At 38.5% G+C, this 16,479-nt stretch overlaps 1 protein-coding gene across 3 annotated transcripts in view; it reads right to left on the bottom strand.

Annotated features, from left to right (window-relative positions):
- Positions 1-16,479, bottom strand: part of DIP2B (disco interacting protein 2 homolog B) — a 220,238-nt gene that overhangs the window by 21,178 nt on the left and 182,581 nt on the right. For all 3 annotated transcript variants that reach the window (XM_063074794.1, XM_063074793.1, XM_063074792.1), the window contains 8 exons: positions 14,660-14,861; positions 9,638-9,747; positions 9,421-9,501; positions 5,942-6,065; positions 4,482-4,603; positions 3,079-3,190; positions 800-909; positions 193-323 (listed from right to left, as the gene is read on the bottom strand). In XM_063074794.1, the coding sequence (XP_062930864.1) occupies positions 193-323; positions 800-909; positions 3,079-3,190; positions 4,482-4,603; positions 5,942-6,065; positions 9,421-9,501; positions 9,638-9,747; positions 14,660-14,861 (992 nt within the window). The remainder of the gene's footprint in view (positions 1-192; positions 324-799; positions 910-3,078; positions 3,191-4,481; positions 4,604-5,941; positions 6,066-9,420; positions 9,502-9,637; positions 9,748-14,659; positions 14,862-16,479) is intronic.

Raw genomic sequence — 16,479 nt, forward strand, 5'->3', positions numbered from 1 at the left:
GCATAAAACTAACAGAAAAGAAAAAAGGGAATACAGACAAAACAAATAGCAGAGATACGTTAGGTGCATAAATTCTGTAAACATCAGCATTTTACTGAAACTTTATCAAATTAAGGGAGCAAAGGGAAGAATGAGGTGGTTATAGCCCCAAAGTATACCCCACACATTGTTTCTTTGGCTTTCCATCCCTACCTGCAGAGACACCAGAGCGCAAAGCCAAGTCCACAGTAAGGGTCGAGGCAGATGGCAATCTGCCGAGAAGAATACAACTCACACTGGAGCTTGATGGCTCTACAAAGAGCATTAACTGCAGAATGGGACATCTGGAAAGTAAGGAATATGGAACAGGATGGAAATATCATCTACAGAGAAACAGCTCTAATGGTAGCTTTGAGAAACTTTTGATTCCCCAAACTTCTTAAAATGATGTACATTTTTTATTGCTTCAGAGCCTAATCCAAGCCTAAATTAAGGTAACACATTTCTGTTCATTAGCTAATACTGAATTTTATGATATATGAATCTGATTTCATACTGACTTAACTAGAACTTCTGTTATCTGTTAGATTCTATGCTAGGTTCAGATACTTCATAAATTCCTTGGGATAACTTATTCCGGAAGAGCTAATGTTTTTATTTAAATACATCAGGGACCCTTGATCCTCCACCTACTTATCTCTGATACAACCACTTAGCTTCTACATCTGAAGTCCCTGGGGCATTGGTCATCTCTATTTTTTGCAGGCCTGGCATTTCACCAGCATTCAGTGAGTGAGTGAATATACCCAGACTACTTTACCTTCACTCCTGTAAGCATGCCAGTTGTGGAGACACTAAAATCAAGATATGCCAACATCTCAGGAGTGGGTGGTTTATATAACTGAGGTAACCTTTTCCTGGGTAAATCATCTGCAATGAAAAGAAAAAACCTCATGTTAATCAGAAATGCTGAAGCATGAACATTATTGATCTTAACTGGTTTTCTGTGGCTTTGCTCTGGCCAAATTTAGCTTCTGGAATTTGCTAAAGCTTAGGCTTCTTGTATTTAACCAAGCAGCTCATGTACGTCACTCTTAGAGGCAGGTTGAGGTTGAGCACACCAATGAACAATATAAGCCAGCAAATGCACATGAAGCGCAGTTATTAAACTGAAGTTTAGTACGGGGTAATATAACACAGTAGGAAAGCAGACTGCTGCTGTTCAAATCTCAGCTCATCCATCTATCAGTGATGTGACCTCAGGGTTATTTCATCTCTTTGTGTCTGTTTTCCTTTTCTCTAAAATGGATCCCTAAAATTATAACTCCTTCCACAGAATTGTTGGGAAATTAATTCACATAAAGCACTTTAAAAAACAACTGACTGAGTAAATACTCAAGAAGATTTAGTTGTTGTAATCATGCTGGTTTCAAGTTAAAGTTCATTATTTATAGTTTGGTACATGTTATAGTTATCATGGACAGCTTTAAAAGTTGGACAGTTTTTCTCCATGTAAATCTGGCAGATTTTCAAGAAAGGTAATCTAGAATTGGAAATTATTTTCTTTTACTCATTTATGATAACCTCCACCCCCACCCCCAATTTGCTTCATAAGTACGTCAAAACCAAGGATGTCAAAGATGTCTGTGGCCCCAACCATGCCTCTTCATGGCTCCTTGGCTTTCTGGATCAAGAAACAATTCTAACTCTGCGTTTTAAATCTCCATGTCATTGGCACCCATCTCTGATCACACCAAAGACTATCACCTTTGACCTACCTTTGTGTAGGGTAGGGTTACTCACATGACCACTCATGTGCGTAAAGAAACCTTCCTATTGTCTGTACCACAGCCCATATCTCAGGGCTTTCTGAAATGTGACTGAGTCCTTTAACCACAATAGATCTATTTGCATCATTAACACCAACACAATCCGTTTGTGTTATATATTATATATGACTGTGTTTCTGTCCTTAAGTAACACATATAAAAAATCTAGTTCAGTATCTGACACACAATAACCACAAACACATGTCACTCCAGCATATAAATCCATATAAATGATGCCGAGGTGGATACTATATGGTACTTAGTGAAAAGACGGTAGAGAGGAACTTAATTGCTAAGAGGCTGGAAATGGGGCCCAACTGGCTGGGACTGAATTTCAATTCTGCCACTTACTCAGCTTCCCTGTGTCTCAGTTTTCTTATCTGCAAAATGAGGATAAAAATAGCACCTATCTAATAGGGCTATCGCAAGGGTAAAATTAGGTAATGCATGTTAAGTGACTGACATGATAAGGGCTCAATAAAAGTTAAAAGCTATCATTATAATTACATGCTAGGTGTTTTACATCACTTAGTCTTTACAACCCCAATTTTACAGCAGTTTTGTCCAGATTATTAAGGATACTCAAAGAGTAGCAGAGATATCGGGATTTAAACCCCATCTGCCTGACTCCAAAACTCACTCTCTTTCCTATACTGATTCTCCAGATATCCCTGGTGTCTTACCTCACTTCTTTAACATGAATACCATCTAAAATTCATGCGCTTTATGGTTTTCAAAGTATTTCCATATTATATTGTATTTGATCTCAGTAAATATGAAGTTAGGTAAAGGTAGGTAGTATTTTAGCAAAGGGTAATCTCAAAGTTATATAGTTATACAGGCTATAAGTAATGAAGCTCGAACTAGAACACAGGTCTTCTGACTCCTAGTTCAATGTTGTTTCAATTATGTCACATCTCTAAGTCAATGGTAAGACTGTCTCAATGTTTTATATAGCCCTACAGGTACATGATGGTCACATTCAGCATAAAACCCTATCCACTTTTCGAAACCAAGAGTAACAGCAAGACACTTTTGGTGTAAAGAGCTCTTAGCATACTGAGATCTGGTTCTTTGGATCTGGGTGTTATAGTGTCCCAGTCCTGTGGAAGCACAAGCTGACTGGATATTAGTTTTTGCCTCCATCTTAGCAGGAAGAATGTTTTGCAACATAAAAGCTATGTAAACATGTTTGGTCTGAGAATCTAGGAAATCTCAGATAGTAAATGTTATTGCTCTCTTGACAGCTCTGGAGAAATCTCCCTTTCACCTGTGTCAATGATGGTTGGCCAAGTTTTCACATCCACAGCTGCTGCCGCCTCTCGGGACCTCAGTAATCTCATTAGAGTCTGAGTGGTGAGAATACAGGCTGCCTTGCTGACCTGGAAAACAAATGGACAGCAATAAGCACCAGGAGGCTTAGCCCCAATGCTGCACCACAGGCTCTGGCTGCTCCTAAAGGCCGCTAGCACACCACACTGGACGGGGTGGGGCGGGGGGGGGGGGTGTCTGTTTTTCAAAGAACACATAAAGGACAAAGGATTTCGGTGTTTTCCCTTTGCATTTTTCTGTCTGAAATCTGTAACGCTTAATTCTCTCAGAGTGATGGACTTGTTCACAAGACAAGTTATTGTTTACAACAGTGATTCTCAAATATTTTGCAATTATAATCTCAGTATGGATCCCGAAATCCCATGATTTCATTAACACCACAGTAAAATAAAGACATGGATTTTGCAGTTCTCCGGGAGTGAAAGGAGTCAGGGAATCATGTCTGAAGGACTCAGTGTTTGCAACAGTCTAGTGAATGGTGAGACTTACCAGACCTATAACATATGCTGAATCTGAGGAACACTATGCAGACATAAGCTCTCACAGAAACTAAGGTCTCCTGCCCAGCTACACACGGACAAGCAGAGCGACTTACTTTGCTCACAAACTGCATCAACAGGAAGAAACTCCCCTCCCCTGCTTTTCTGGCACACTTTGTAGACAAGAGCATTTTACTGAATTAAACTTTGTAATACAATCATCTATGGTGAACACTGCTTTATGCTATAGGCTCAAGTTGCTGACAAAGCAGCAGTTCTCAGGGAAACAAATGTTACATAAACTGTAATTTTATAACCTATCAGTAGACGGCCAAGACTGCCCTTTGCTTTAAAAGTATGTTAGGATATGATGCAATAGGGATTTATCTTATTTTCTTCAATTCTCATATCCTGTAAAAACTTCTATCACCTCCACAGCAAGGTTTGGACACCTTATAATGATCCATCAAATGAATGTACAAAACTGACCAAAATGAAAGTGACCTGACACTGGGGAGAATTCAGCGTTTGGCACGTAAAATTACCTTGGTCACTGTGCAGAAGAAATATTAGACAGAAAACATGATTTAAGAGGAGGGGAAACAAGTTGTATGGAGAATTACTAACGACACCTCCACTGCCTTATGTGCATGATTAGTGCACACAATTCTGTATCACTTTCCCACAGTCCCTTCACTGAATAATGATGGTCACTTTGGCCAGATTAAGGAAAAGGAGGTAGTTTTCAGGAGACAAATTTGACTTCCTGACTCAAAAAAACTGGAAAATCAGTAAGGATCCTTAGTAGTCTGAAGCTGGATTTTATGAGATGAGGACAGGGCGAGGCATAGTTGGCACTCACATCGACAATCATGCGGACCGTGGGCAACGTGGCAGTGAGGTTCTGAGCATGAGGCGGTCTGACGGTCACGGGAATGCACCCTGCATACAGGCAGCCATAGAACGCAGCGATTAATTCAATGCCTGCAAGACAGAGCATCCTGTCAGGAGAGTCACTCAATTGCCAGTGTCACCGAGAAAGTAAAAGGCAGATTTTCCAAAATGAGCTTATTAAATCATGTGCCAAATGGGTTATTTAGACCATAACTTAACAGAGACAGTAGTAGGAGAAATTTTAAAAATTAAGAAGGAATTGAACAGCTGGCCAGTTAGCACAGTTGGTAGAGCATTGGGATCTCCTTCTGGCCAGCCACCAAAAAAAGAAGGAAGTGAAGGCAAGAAGGAAGTACATGAATAACAAAGCAAGAAATCAGAAGTAAACTGTTGAAAGAAACCCAAAGATGGTATTTTGATATTATTACTTGATATTACTCAGGAGAAATAACTGCAGAAATCAGGAATGCGTAACAAAGAAAATTAAAGAATGAAGAAGGGAGAGATGAGGAGCACTGGAGCTTTCCCTAAGTACTGAGAAGGCTAAAGAGAAAGAGTTCTTAGATGATGCTTTATCAACTGGTGCGAGTCTTAGGGAGGGGCAAAGCGTGACTGGATATGAAGTTGACTCTGGTTGGAGAGGCCTCCTCAGGAAATGTCTGGTCCATCACCATATCATTAACTGATGGATGGAAGGCAATCTCACCAGAACAAGGAGGAGGATTCCTAAACTAGATGCTCTTCTAAGAAATCTTAGTATCCATGTAAATAGCATTGTAAGAATCACAGAGTAAAATGAAGTAAAATCACAGAGTAAAACGAAGAAGTCTGGTTGTATGAGTGGGTTAGGTGACAGAAGGAATAAAGGAAGGGACAAGTCAAATATTCCACCTAAAATTTTGAATATTTACACCAAACTGTCACGAAATAATTCTAAGTCCCTCTCATTATGAAATGATGAGAGGGACTGTTGCTTGCAGCAATAACAGAGGAATACTAAACATCAACCTCGATATGAAGAACGTTAAGTCAACAGAGTTCATGCACAATGCTCTTTTGGAAACTGGGTGAAATGGTCCCATTCCTGAACACTCCTAGAAACAAAGCATCTGTTTTGAGGGTTTCCAAAAGTGAGGTAGCTGAAGTCATCATTCATCATTCAATATTTACTGAATGCCTTTTTTGGGCCAGGCACTGATAATGGCAATATGAGAGTAAATAAAACAGACACAGTCCCGGCAGAGCCATCGTACTGCACAACTCTGCGGGACAAGTCTTGGTTCACGTGGTAGCCTATGCGCATGGTGCTCCCAGTGTTGGAAGTACACAGCCTACGTGGTCACAGATGCTGGCCCTGAGTTCCTGTCCTCTTAAAGTCTGTAGTCTAGTGATAGAGTGTAAAGTCTAGCCTACTGATCCAACACTTACCAGGTGGATAGAGCAACACCACATTGTCTCCTGCATTTAGATGACCCTTATCACCAAGAACTGATGCAATCCTCTCAGCTCGCTTATGAAGCTGAAGGCAGCTGGCTGTGCACACAGTAGTTCCCTTTAAACAGAAGAAAAGATAAATGGGTCACAGCTCAGGAAGGAAATAAACAGCATGAAGTACAGCCAATTTGATGTCATACCTACAAGGCTTGTGCCTTAGCAGATTATCCTTGGCAAGTTATCAATTCTAGTGGAAATTCCCCTGGTATCAAAAGACACCTGAGGGAGTCCTTTTCTTTTCAATGTCTATGGGTACTTATGGAATATTAACATTAACTTAAATCAAGCATATTTACAGTCTTCTTGTTTAAGGTAGTTTTAAAAATACATAAGGATTTTTAAATTTTTTTAAGTGAGGACATAAGAGTACAGGGAAATTAATGGGTATGAAAGCAGGATGAAGGCAGGAGTGAGGTTGGGACTATAACTGCTACCCATGTGGTCATGTGCATTTGCTGTACAAAACACAAATTTGGCTCTCAGTTTTCTAACAATAAAGATGTAAACAAAAACAGTAACAATGAATTAGACCCCACTAGGTAATAATAAAGATTAGGTGATTAGAAGATGTCCAGCTAGTTCTGATCCTAAGAATAATTTCTCCTGCAGGTCTTCACAAAGTTTCACTGAGCTGGGCTTTCTGAAACCCTTTCCCTTGTGAAATATAACACACATAAGGCAAAAGGTATAAAACATGCATGTAGCAAGCATATGTGCAAGCACCAGAATGACATGGGAAAGACCACTGCCAGCAGCTTAAAAGCACCCTATGGGTCTCCCCACTCACAGCCTTCTCTTTCCCTCCATAGGTAACCACTGTCTTAACTTTATGTTAATCACTGGTTTATTTTCTTTATATTTTAACCACCCATGGGATATTTGAATTTTATATAAATGGAATTGTACTGTATCTTTTGTATTTTGTTTTTTTCATTCAACATTATTTTAAGAGTCATCTATGCTGCTGTGTGTAGGTATATTTCATTTGTGTTTGCTGCTACATAACATTTCATTGTATGAACATGTGATAATTTATCTATCCACTCTACTGCTGATGGACATTGTCATTTTTGTACATGTGTCCTGGTGCATGTGAATTTTGATAGGGCATATAGACCTAGAAATGAAATTGCTGGCTAACTAGGTTGCTGATCTTTAATTTATAGGATGATGACAAACTGTATTCCAGATGGTTGTTCTTTGTCTATCATGATAATACCACACTTTGTCAATCACTATAACTTTATAACTCATAAAAATCTTACAATAAGCACAAGTTTTACTGAGCTGTTTCTTTAAAAAAAATAATTTTTTTGGTGTTATAACCCCAAGGACAAAGGGTTCAGATCCCCGTACCAGCCAGCCACCAAAAAACAAACTTTTAAAATTTCATGAATATAAAATAGTACATGTTCAGTATAGAAAATTTGGAAAATATAGATAAGTAAATATAATTCTCTGGTAAGATGTAACCATTACTAACATTTCAGTATGTATTTGCCTAGTCTTTAAAAAATGAGTATATCTTATATATAAACTCACATGCGACACTTAAAAAAAAAAATCATACTATATTATCTGTCAGAGGCTGTGTAGTACACTGGTAAAGAATGTGGGCTCTGAAGCCAGTTTGGGTTCAAATGAAAGTAAAGAGCCAATTCCCAAGCCCTACCACTTACTAGTTCTTTTTTTTTTTTTTAAAAAGATGACCGGTAAGGGGATCTCAACCCTTGGCTTAGTGTTGTCAGCACCACGCTCAGCCAGTGAGCAAACCGGCCATCCCTATATAGGATCCGAACCCGTGGCCTTGGTGTTATCAGCACCGCACTCTACCGAGTGAGCCACAGGCCGGCCTCCACTTACTAGTTCTGTGACCTCTGTGCCTCAGTTTCTTCAGCCTTATAACGAACTATGAAATGTAAAGCACCTAGAACAGGGTCTTCAGTAAGCATTCAATTACCAAAGTTTTATATCCCATGTTTTCCATTTATACATTATGAATATTTTCTGAATCATCAAATATTCTTCTACAACATTGTTTTGAACAGCTGCATAGTATTTTATCATATTTATATGCCATAATTTATTTAGCTAATTGTCTGTTGTTGGACATTAAGTTTATAACATTAAAATGAATATCCCTTTGGCTAAGTCAGTGTTAAATTCATAAAGCCATTTCTTATAACATTCTTCTTTTTTGGTCCATGGTACAGCAGCAGACCAAAGTTCAGCAAAAACAATGTTCTAGGCATGAGAGAACAATGTTGTATGGTTACTAAGCTTTCTGGTGTTCTGGGCTAATGCAAGATAAAATATTAGAATATACAGAAGAATAAGTGGATTACATGTCCTTTAGGCAGTCAACCACATATATTATTTCTCTAATCAAGAAGCAAATTTAAACTTATGCTCTTGAACAAACATCTGGGATTTGGATTTCACAACACCATAACTTTTGCCACAGCTGGGCTTGAGAGTAAGCTGTGCTGACATCTTCTTAATGAAATGTAGGGACCTTAATGAATCCACGGACTTGGAGAGAAGGCCACATCATGGAGAAGTGGAGCAAGGAAGTCCCCAAGTTTTCTATCATAAAAGCAGTGATTCTTAAGGTTTTTAATGACTTTTCGCTAAGATGCACAGCATATTCCTCTTGTTAAGTTCTAAGTTCTAACAATGTATGAATTCTCAAGAAAGAAAAATCAGATTCTAGGGGGAAAAGGACAGATGAGGGCAATTCAGATAAGTCCCCTAAAGAGATCAGATAGGCCCTTCCAGTCTTCTCTCTGCTGGGGAGAAACACTGCTATGCACATGGTCACAGTACTTTTAGCCTGTGACTTGGCCATTAAAACAAACACAAAACTCAGCAGACTCCCATAGAACGCATAACTTACAAAATACAATGTTATGGTGAACCATCCATTAGAAACCAGTAGTTAAATGTACTCTTGAATAATTTTCAATTCGCTTTTTATATTTTAGCAAAACATCATTTAAGCACATACTAAAAATGACTGTTTTTTAAAATGTTGGTCTAAAGCCATTTTCTTCCTGGCAGAAATCAAAGAATTACAAATCAAATTGGGTAAAAAAACTGTATGACATAATCCACTCTACACATCTGTATATTTATATAATTGCGGTGCTGGCCCCACTGTTCCTATCAGAACTGGATAAGGAAGACTTGACTGTAACACAAGAAAAGATAATATTAAATAACACTCCAGGTCTCATTTCAACCTTAAAGTGACTGCACAGTTATCCTCCTATGTTGAAACAAGGAGAAAGCAGTAACTCCTTCCTCAGAGGTAGCAATATAAATGTTCAGATTAAAAAAAAAAAGAGATCAAGAGTGCCTAAGATTCTCCCACAGTATTCAGCTGATTAGACAAACAACTGAATTTTTAATACCTTGGCATTTAACAGCATGAAGAGTATATGGTCAGGAGTTGCCTGGGCTCGCCACTGTAAAATCTCTGCCAGAAACTGGTGCTAAAATCATAAAGCAGAAAAAAGACTCAGGGTCAGCCACTTTAAAAAAGTGTAATGCACCCCCCCATCTGATACCTGAAGTACAAGTTCTGTCCTTGACCTGTCTGTAAAAAGCCAACACTTCTGGAACACTAACCTTCCTCACTAAATCATTCTCTTCTATTTGTCCCAGATCTCTTCCAGCAGCTTGTGCTATGCGTTTTCCAGCAACCAGATTCCCAACCATCACAGAAGCAGGGCCTACACCTATAAATAAAGGCAAAAATCAACTTTCTCGAGATAGCAATTCAAGCTACATATCCCCAAGCATTTCCAGACTGACCAAAATTGGGTGAAACATTCATTCAACAATAATGACTAAGCATTCTTGGAGGCGCTAAGGACATGGCAGCAAAGAGCTTATATTGTAGTGGAGAAAGGCAACCAAGAAGTACATATACAAATAAATAAACTCAGGTAGCAGCAAGTGCTAGAAAAGAACAAAACAGGACCACAGGAGAGACAGGGGTTGAAGGAGAGAGGGGTGCAGGTTGGCTACCGCAGCTTGGCATACAAAGAAATTTTCACTCTGAGGAAGTGACAGCTGGTTGTACTGATTCCTACTAAAAATAACTTCATCTGTTTCCAATCACAGTACTACCCTAAAAGAGGGCTTGACAGTAATAAATATCTGTTTTGGACAGAAATCTACCATCTATGAGGACCGAGAGTGAATTTATCAGGAATATCAGAAGTGCTGCATAAAAAATGAATAGCGAAACACAGGGCTGGTCGGTTACAGTTCAGCCTTATAACACCAAGGTCACAGGTTCAGATTCCATGTACTGGCCAGCTGCACCCCAGCACCCCCCTGCCAAAAAAAAAAAGCAATACAGATTGTGGGACATTCTACAAGACAACTAGCCTGGACTCTTCAAAATCGTCCATGTTTGAAGACAAAATAGGGCTTCAAGCCTCTAAATTAAAGGACATGACAGCCAAATGCAATGCATGACCTTAACTGAATACTGAATTTTTAAAAAATCAGCTATAATAAACAAGTGAAGAAATCCGAATATGAACTGTTTATTATTAGATGATAGCATTATATTAAGGTTAAAATTCTTAACAAGATAATGACATCGTGGCTAATTAGGAAAATTTTAGGAGAAGGTTTTTGTTCTTTGGAAATATGCTAAAATACTTAGGGGTGAAGTGTCATGATTTCTGCAATTTACTTTCAGAGTTCAGTGAAAATATTTCAGCAATTGATGAATCTAGGGGAAGGTATATGGGTGATCACTGTACTATTCTTTACAGCTTTCCATAGGTTTGACAATTCAAAATAAACAGGGGAAGCCCTTCCCATCTCAAAAGTGCTAGGGCAGTGTATGTCTTTCTTATGGTCACTGAAAGATGAAGATCCCAGCACACGGAACTCAGAAGATGGTGAAAAGATAACAAAAACTTATCGCCAGCTGGGTTTTAACTAACACTGATTATATTACACTGGATTAATATTAAATATCTTTGTCAAAATCTGTTGGTCCTGAACATACTGAAACAGATGAAACAAAATCACTTAAATCATATAATCACTTTTAAAAGGGTAAATATTAACAGAAGCTGGTCAAAGGATGTAAAGGAATTCTTTGTATCATCTGGCAACTTTTTTGAAATTTTTTCAGAATGAATGGTTAAAAAAAATTAAAAATTACAACAAGGTTAAACACTCTGACTGCTGAACAGTTTTAGTCTACAAAGTGGCAACTGTAATTTAAGTATAATATGCAACCTTCCTTCCTGAGAAACTGCATAATAAATCACAAATATATCATGTTAGAGATAGCCTCTTATATAGGCAGAGACTCAGAGTGCATTTGACTGTGTCAATTGACTAATCCTGGATTCATATTGTGAAATTAATAAAGGCATGACATTTTAAAAAGTGAATCTTGCAGGGTAGTTTCAAACAAAAATAATTCAGCAGGAATTCCCCCCCCGCCACCCTAATTTCTGGAAGTTCTTCTGTGTGCATTTCTGGGGTCTATGGGTCACAGAAAGTGAAAAATACTGAAAGGAATACTCCAGGAAGCTAATTGCAGACACTGCTGTACCTGTAAATATGCCTTCCCTACAAATTTTCTGTGGCAAAAACTGCAGTTATCAACCCCAGCACCTATTCTCCTCTTCTTCCTTAATAACAGACCCTCAGCTGGACACATGCCTGGAATGAAGACTATACTCTTTAATGTGGGAGAGTAATATGTAAGAGAAATTCATATGTACAATTTCTAGAAAACATGTTTTTTGTTTTTGTTTTTGGGAGCTGGCTGGTAAGGGGATCCAAAACTGTGACCTTGGTGTTATCAGAACCACACTCTAAGTGAGCTAACAGGCTAGTCCTAGAAAACACGTTTAAAGGGAAGGGTATTCATTCTGTACCTTTTCCCCCTACCTGCTAACTGGAATGTAGAAATGATAGCTGGAGGTCAGGGAGCCTAACGGACCCTGAGGCAGTATGCTGAGGATGGCTGTGGTGGGGCTGTTTTATTTTCTCACAATCCTTCCTTTCCTTCCTGTCCTAGCTGTGGTTACATGGGAGGAGGTACTTCTCTGCTCCACTGACTCTGGGCATGGTCTGACTTGTTTCGGACAATGAAATGTTAGGAAACGTGACACAAACAGAAGCTTTAAATATGCTTGTGTGGTTTGGCTTGCCTTCTTACTTCTACCATCTGCCTTGAGAAAAATATGGCCCAGGTAGCTGCTGATCCCATGATGAGAAAACACATGGAACAGGTCTGAACCTAACTGACAGCCTGGAACCAGGTCAAGTCCAGCTGATTCCAGCCAAGCCCAGATCCACATTCCATGGTGAAAAATAAATGCTTGTTTTCTCAGGCACTGCGTTTTAGGGTTGTTATGTAGTATATCTGTAACAATAGCTGACTGATAAAACAATGCTGCAAAAAGACCGGGAGCTGGTAGAATATGACTGAGGAGTGACCATCCCGGCCCTGGATTGCCTAACTCTGAATTTCTTTTACCTTAGAAAGAAAGAAATCTGTATCTCCTTTAAGCTGTTGTGATGTTTTTCTGCAACCTGCAGCCAAGACCAGTCCTAACCAACGCACTCTCATTCTTTCCACAATAGCTCCAATACGCATCTCAATGACATTTTTGCCTCTGGGCTGCCTTCGCACCTTTTGCATCTTCCTTTTCCTGTCTTACTTCACTCCTTACACCCATCTCTTCTTTCCCATATTCTTCTTCAACCCCAAACTCTCATGCTATCCCTCATCATCTCCATCACTGTCTGTGCCATGATTTTCAAATTGCTTTGGTCCTGTTCATATGCATCCAACTAAGATCTTAGCAGGCACCAACAACAAGAAAGAAAAACACTGAATCCAACATATTGCTCTCATCAGACAGGATGAAATGGTTGCTATGCCTTCAGGAGCTTAAGAATAAGTCTTTTATGTAAGTTTTATCCTGTAATAAAATTGGTTGAAACCTGACTGGCAAAAGCACTTTTAAGTATCTGCTATGACTCTAAGCAAAATCTTCTTAAGTAACTACCACAACAGTAATGTTTAGTTAAAAGAATTAAAGATTAAATGCTATTTAAAATAGGATTTTACTCATATGACAAATGTAACATATGATTTTACTTATAGGGCAGTGTAACAGAATTTGAGATGGAGAAAGATTTGTATGTTTTAATGTATCTGTCATATGCATAGGCAGGTAATGTGTTTGAAGATACTTCTTTTTATACATTTCTTGCTAATAACATAGACTTCTTGATTTTGACTGCCCCTTTAGAATATTAGCCTCCATGAACTCTTTAGTGGCAGAAACTGATGAATATCATACTTTAGCTCTACACACACTGTTAATAAGAGTAGTTGATGAGTTGACAATAAAATCTAGATAAACAAGTGTGATATGACCTTCAGCCACCAGACCACTGAAGTAATGACTGCAGAGTGTATTAACATCTTAAGATCCTGATAAAAATATCCTAGAGAGTCAGAGGTTTACCTTATATCTTACTATTGTACATCACGTTCACCTTTTAACAGAAGCTGTCTTACAGAAATTAAATTAAATACCACACTTCCCCTTCCCCTTTCTCATCTTCTCACTTACATCATCTCTTCCCAGCATCCAGAGACTGATGTATACTGTGTGTCTGGAGGGGGTGGAGAGGGGGATCTGCAGAGGCCAGATTTTGGCTTTCACGTGTTTTCAGGCATTCAGGAAACTAGGAGCCTCTCACTAACTTCTCTTAAAATGAAAAAGCACCAATAAAACTTAAAAATCCCATGTTGAAGTTAACAGATATTTTAATATGACTTATGATCAACCAATTACTCCTGCCCTTAGCCTCCTACTCAGTCAGCCTTGTAATCTAGGTCTGCTCAGAAATAAGGCAAAAAGGTAAAATCGACTATTTGTTTTTTCTCTTTTTCCACATGGCAACTCATACACTCTTAAGTTGCTTGAACTCACAGGAACAGGGCAAATGCAAAGCATGCTATTTACCTTGAGCTTACTTTCTGAATTAAGTATCTTGTTTCCTAGAAGTATTATGGTCCCAAATCAGACCCCTAAAGCTAAAAAGGAGTGAGAGATAAGAGAGTCCCAACAGAAATGCAGTACAGCATAATAATTCAGAGTGTGGATTTCAGTCACAATTAGTGTTAATCTCAGCCCTGTCACTAATTCAGCTATGTGACTTGGGCATGATACTTTTTTCTGAACTTTATTTTCTATAGCTGGGGGCAAGGCTTTAGGATCACATATGTAAAATGCTTAGTTATTATGCGGCATTTAGTAAGTACACACTAAATACTAGTGATTCTTATTAGCAGAACCTTCTCTTACAGGACTTATTTTCTTCTGCTTCTACAGTGGGATTCTGATCATCTTGACCTATACTTTAGGGGAAATGGAGGCATGATACTGAGAATTGCCCAGAAGAGGGAGACAGCTGTAAACCCAAAGAAGCCTATTTTGCAGGGTCACACTCCTTGTTTTGGGTCATCTGATGCTATTCTTGTGTTACTAATCTTTGTAAAGTTTAATTCCAGAGTAAGACTCACACTGAGAGAACTCAGCTTCTTAAAGTTACAATTTTAATGTTATGTCTTGGAAGTTAGCATATTACCTGGTTGCTTTTGCCGGGGTTTTGGCAAATTTGTCACACATGTATGTGGGCACATGAGGATGTTGCAAGGATGTAGAGATCCCTCCAGAAAGAGCTGTTTTGTCTGAGATATATGGATCCCTCCTAATGGAGTTTTTGGCAATGTATTGGCAGGCACCAGAGCAAGGCAATAAACCCCCACTTGATGAATGCTATCAATTGCCTAGAAAAATACAAAGAAAAACACTCAATGAGATTACGTTCACTACATTTGACATACTCCTGACATAATCCATTATATTACTCTAGGATTTTTCTTTCTCTATCCATTCGAGTTCTAGAATCTGGTAGATCATTAAGATTCCATACATCTAAAAGTCTAAAGATAATCATAAAGATCTCATACATCTTTCAGCTATGGCAGAGGTTAACAGAAGAGTGGTAAGACACAATCGAAATGGACAGAGGTGAATATTGATTTGAAAGCCTCAGTATGGTCTCTCTTAAGTGATGTCAAAAATCTAGGAATTTGTTTTAGTTCTTTTGATCTTTTAGCTGTCCAACATAGCTCAATTAGATAGAGGCAAAGTATTTTTATTATGAATACAATGGAAGCTCTCTGAATGGGCCCCCACTTAAGTGACTTACCATGTCACCATGCATCCCCTCTGCAAAACATCCATGGCATGGCCCGTAGCACCCTTAGCACTGGAGGTCACAAGCTCCCCTCAGTGCACCTCTGCTCCCAGCCATGTAACCGTATGCTTGCTGATAGTCAGCTGTGTTTCTACACAGTTCGTGACAGTTCTTGTATCATGTTCACATGACTTAATTAAACATTACATCAATTGGTAAAATATGAATGCCAAAAACCAGAAAAAGTTATGCTTTGGAAAAATATACTAAAGGTGAGTTCCTAAAAAACTACTGTTGTGAGGTATGGGCAATTTAATCCTAACGGTAAGCATTATCTATTTGATCACTTTTCAAATACCTGCATTCCAGTTCCAACTTAAAGGAAACAAAACCAGAAACCAAAGATGATGCATTTGGATACAGTTTATGGAAGTAAGTTGACCTGGAACTCAAACTGGTATACTCATAATCACACTACTCTATATCAAATGAATACAGTTATGTGTTTTGTGTTAAAATTTAATACTTCAAAAATTTCTCATTTTTATGATTTTCTGCTTCAACTACCTTTTAAAACTGACAACCATTAATACCAGTTCCAAACATATCAGTTAAGAGGGTTCTATCGTTATTACCCATAAGTCTTACTGAGAAGAAGAATGAACTAACAGTCAAAAAGGTAGACAAAGCCTTTTATTAAAACAACTTAAAAGGGCAAAGGAATAAACTTGAAAATCATATTCCTTAGACTATCTTTCTAACCAACACGGATGACTAGGAAACAGGAAGTCTGGCAGAGTTCCTAAGTTTCTGTTCTTCTAGAATACACAGAAAGTTGGCAAGTATATTACACGTAGCCTGGATTCCTCACTGAAAACAGAATTACTAACCACCTTTACTCAGAAGGTGCTTAGTTAGGTATTTAGTTTATGTTATAAACAGATCTGGAATTAAATAACCTTTGGCCTCTAACCTACTAGAACATATGGTGTCCTTTACTATTCTACTATGGATCCAAATGCCTAAAGACGTTACAGACACTGAGAAAACAGCGGCCGCTTATTTCATACTCCAGTCAGACCCCAAATGACTTTTACAAGAATTTTGATTAGTAAGTTGGCATTTAATTCCTACAGTTGCTTTCTAGGGAAAAGTAACAAGTATCTTGGGAAATTTCAGATACACTCACTTTTCTATACAGCAAA

The sequence above is a fragment of the Cynocephalus volans genome, chromosome 12, assembly GCF_027409185.1.
Source record: "Cynocephalus volans isolate mCynVol1 chromosome 12, mCynVol1.pri, whole genome shotgun sequence".
Classification (NCBI taxonomy): domain Eukaryota; kingdom Metazoa; phylum Chordata; class Mammalia; order Dermoptera; family Cynocephalidae; genus Cynocephalus; species Cynocephalus volans.